At 48.0% G+C, this 4,011-nt stretch overlaps 1 protein-coding gene across 1 annotated transcript; it reads right to left on the bottom strand.

Moving 5' to 3' along the window:
* Window positions 1–264: 264 nt before the first annotated feature.
* Window positions 265–2,683, bottom strand: COA7 (cytochrome c oxidase assembly factor 7). The gene is made up of 4 exons (XM_074876037.1): window positions 2,555–2,683; window positions 2,148–2,325; window positions 1,927–2,067; window positions 265–857 (listed from the first exon to the last, which is right to left on the bottom strand). Exons 2-4 carry the CDS (start codon window positions 2,251–2,253, stop codon window positions 409–411), a joined length of 696 nt encoding a protein of 231 aa, XP_074732138.1. The 5' UTR covers window positions 2,254–2,325; window positions 2,555–2,683; the 3' UTR covers window positions 265–408.
* Between the last annotated feature and the right edge of the window lie 1,328 nt (window positions 2,684–4,011).

Genomic DNA, 4,011 nt, shown 5'->3' with positions numbered 1-4,011 from the left:
TAAGAGAGATAGCACAGTTCTGAATGTCCAAGCTGGGATTACCTTGCAACTGTGATTTTTTGTGTGTGTGTGTCAGAACTGGTCTGAGCACAAGCCTCGATACTGAAGTGCTACATGACAGAGTGCCTTTCATACTTGAAACCATGGGCACAATCTTCGAAAAGGACAGAAGTTTTTGCTTTCCTTAAAGAGGAGGGATCTAAGCAATACACTTAAGAACTTGTATATTTAAAAATGTAGAAAGACACAGCAGAGTTGGTCATGTTTGTTGCATCTACAAAAATATAAGTTTATTTGCATATGCAAATACAGGATACTTATTATGGATTAAAACTGTATGCTTACAATTTAAATAACAAGTTCACTTGTCATTTAAAACTGCAGTCTTAGAGACTGTAGCTGACAGTTTTATTCCCCAAACGTTAAAGAACTTGAGGCTTCTTTCTGTTCTTTATGCAACTGTTTTGCCCTGTTTTTCAAATCCTCTGCCTTAGCATCATTCTTCTCGATGCCATCTCCCAGTTTGTACATTCGGCTGGCATTGGCACAAGCCCATATGTGACCCAGCTCACACCCTTTCAGCGAGTACTTCAAAGCGTGGTTCATGTCCTTAGGGACCCCAGGTGCTCCTTGGAGGTATATTACACTGAGGTTGAAGCAGCTAGGAGCAAAATTGCCATCACAGGCTTTTGTGTAATAGTCTCTAGCAACAACGGGGTCAGGTTTATCATCGTTTACTCTCCCATCATGGGCCAACAGCCCAACACTATGACATGCATTTACTGACTTCTTCCCACCTTTCTCACATGACTTCATAAAAGAGTTGTAGGCAGCTTTCAAATCTGGGTCAAGTCCACCTGTCGACAAAGAAACCAAAAGATAATTGTAAGGACATTCTAAAACACATAGGGGCTCTCTGCTTTGCAGCATGCTTCCCAGTGCTCTTTGGGAAATACAGCATCCCACACTTTAAATGCTATAGTCAAAATTTAGGACTTCAGACACACTATCGTTGTCTCAGTCACAAAGGTTTTGCTAATTTCTTCAAGGCAGGAAACTCTCCTCCACTCCCCAGTAATGACAAGACCTTATACAGACAGAAAAAAACCCCTAAACCAACACACAAAACACTCTTTCCACTACTACACCTATGGATTTCTTAAGAGTTTATACTAGGCAAAGTATTCTTTTGCCAGTATACCTACATGTACACTGAGATTGTTACTAGTTTTGAACTACAGTAAAAATATCGTGTTCCTTACTAATATTGTCATTTGGAAGAAGCCTCATTAGTTTAACTGCTTCCCATTACCCGTTTACCCATCAGCCATTAACCGTACCAGCAGACACATTTTGGGCAGAGTTGAGGCCTACTGATATAAGCAGTGTTACCAGTTTGTAAGTTTATTTCTTCCTTACTTTCTCTAAAGAACACCGAGATGAGAAACAATCCAAATTTTCAGAACAGAACACACAGCAACATTCAGTACTGGATATACTTACCACTTACACAGACATAATTATAAAAACTCCAAACAAACACATGGTTAACCTAAAGTTGATTCCTCAGAAGCAAGCGATTTAAGGTTTTTCCACCCTTCCCTGGCTTTTATGTGACCATAGAAGGGGCAGGACAGGTAGTTCCTCCTTTCAAGGTCAGCAGGTGCTCAGCACCTTTGCAAAAGCGAGAGCTGTGTTTCTGCTCAGGCATCAGCCACCCTTCCCGCCCTGGTGCCCGTACACCGAACAGCTCAGGCTGCTGGCAGGGCCACCCCGCTCCGTCGTGCCAACCACTAGCGGCTCGGGCACGGGCAGCGACCAGGAGGGGCTTAGGGGCAGCCGAAGACATGAGGGCAGGAAAGGGAGGCCCGGCGGGGTACCGGGACGGAGGGGAAGCAGAGGCAGCGACAGGACTGCCCGGCCTACCTTTGCCGATGGCCTGGTAGGCCCCCAGCTTGTAGCAGCTTTCGCTGTGCCCGTGCGCCTCGCAGTTGTCGCGCAGCACCCGCGCCGCCGCCACAAAGTCCTTCTTCACGGCGTCCAGGTAGTCAGCGAGGCGCTGGCAGCCTGCAAGGCACCGGTGAGGGGGGGTGAGGCTCCCGCCGGCCTCGGGGCGGCGGGCAGGGGGTCACGGTGGGGCCGCTTACCGTCCGGGTCCTTCTCCTTGAAGCACTGGTAGCTGTACTCGACGTGCAGGTTCTCAAGGTAACTCCTCACCTCCTCCTCGTCCTCGAAGTTGATGAACCCGGCCATGCCGGAGCCGACAGAGCCTGGCGCGAGCGCTGAGCGATCGACGCGGCGAGCGCCGAGCGATCGATGCGGCGCCTGTCGCGAGCGCCGAGCGATCGATGCGGCGCTGCCCGCCGGGGCCGAGCCCGCTCCCCGCGGCCGCGAGGCCACCGCCTCCCCGGCTCCTCCCGCCTCCCCGGCTCCTCCCGTCTCCTCCCGCCTCCCCCCGCCTCCGCCACCGGCGAGGTACCGGCCAACGCCGTCCCGGCACGGCCCCGAGACCGCCCGGCGGTGAAAGTCCGTGTGTTCGCCTGCACTGCCTCACCTCTCCCTCGGGATCACCACGGACTTGACGCTTCAGGAGTTTTAAGCGATACTACTCTTTTAGTATTTGACTTTCAGAGTTTTGCGCCATTGGATACATATTTCTAAGGTCTTATTCAGGACAATCAAATCCATAAATTGAAGCACTACCATATACATTAATACACCATGCATGGCCCAGAAGCCAGGGCTGCTCTACCAATTCCCCAACTCATTGCCTGCGTGTTTTTGTCTGATTAACAGCCAAATAACTTTCAACTCAGAACAGAGGAGTTGCTGCTAGCGACTGTTATCAGCACCCACTCCTTCTTTTGATACAACAATCGATCCTACAGATGCTTTTTGAAGAGATGGAACCTGCGTCCAAGTGTGTCCAAGCGGGCAGTGCCAGGGTTGTTAAAAACACCCAGAGGCTGGTAAGCCATTAACACCACACACCAAACCCTAGTTCTCTAGTTACAGATGAATTTAAGCCAGACGTGATATTAGGATACTTATACAAAATGGTACATTATCCAATTCCAGCAGTTTTGAGCACACACTGAATTTTCTGGGAGTATAGCAGCAGGTTGGACATTTATGCGACAAATTGCTTAAAATTAATTTCAAAGAACATTTGAGTTAAAATGAATTTCAAAGAATATTTGAGAACGCTTTGTACCAAATCATTTTGGGACATAACACCAGCCTGTCAAGCTTTTGGGACACACAGAACTCAGTTAAATCCTCTGCATTGGCTCCCACAGGGAAAAAACTGATTGTCTGTTAATAGCTGGAGCTAATTGCCAGAACCATTGCTGGTTGGACTGATGGCACGACCTGCCACACATGCTGCCAAAATGCCACTTACAACTTCTGTTAAAGTACTTCTTTAAAACTTTTCAGACTTTTCACTATTTGGGTTGGCGTTAACACACCTTGTCCACATGAAGCTAAAATCTTGTTTTGAAAATGTATTGACCAAAACTACCAACATGTCTGTGAGAAGGCACGTAAGCAGATACACATAGTTTGGCTCATGCTGACTGCTATCTGTGAATTTTTGTATCAAGTCCTCCGTTCTAGAGAAGGCCTTTGGAAGTTGAACTGCTTCTGTAACAGCGACACTGTTTCTCTGAAAATCCAGCTTTGAAAAATTTCAGTTTGCATAGGCTCAGTAGAAATTCTTTGAGTTTGTTGGTTTAAATCCTTGAAGAGTCTGTTCTTGCCGGGATTTTGTCTTTGCCAGGTTTCTGATGCCGATGTTGAGTCAGTGCCAACTCAACCGCAGGGCTTCTCCATACTAGGAGCGAAGTGGCGCAGCGAGGCTTCCCTTGCTGCTGTGGCTCTTGAGTACAGTGGGGCAGGCCAAGAACAGGCACTGAGAGCAGGGGATCAGTCTGTTGTTTTAAAGTTTTCACCACCTGAGCCCAGGCAGGAGAAAGGAAGATAGTTCCTATCATAAATCCAGACGGAAGG

The sequence above is a fragment of the Strix uralensis genome, chromosome 8 (assembly GCF_047716275.1).
Source record: "Strix uralensis isolate ZFMK-TIS-50842 chromosome 8, bStrUra1, whole genome shotgun sequence".
NCBI classification, from domain to species: domain Eukaryota; kingdom Metazoa; phylum Chordata; class Aves; order Strigiformes; family Strigidae; genus Strix; species Strix uralensis.
The sequence above is the reverse complement of the archived record's forward strand: the minus strand, read 5'-3'. Positions and strand labels throughout refer to the sequence as shown.

Coding starts and splice junctions, on each gene's coding strand:
- COA7 (XM_074876037.1), bottom strand. CDS start 2,253: ATGGCCGGGTTCATCAACTTCGAGGACGAGGAGGAGGTGAGGAGTTAC. Junction 2,068..2,147: donor CAAGGAGAAGGACCCGGACG/GTAAGCGGCCCC, acceptor GGTGCCTTGCAG/GCTGCCAGCGCCTCGCTGAC. Junction 858..1,926: donor CTACCAGGCCATCGGCAAAG/GTAGGCCGGGCA, acceptor CTTTGTCGACAG/GTGGACTTGACCCAGATTTG.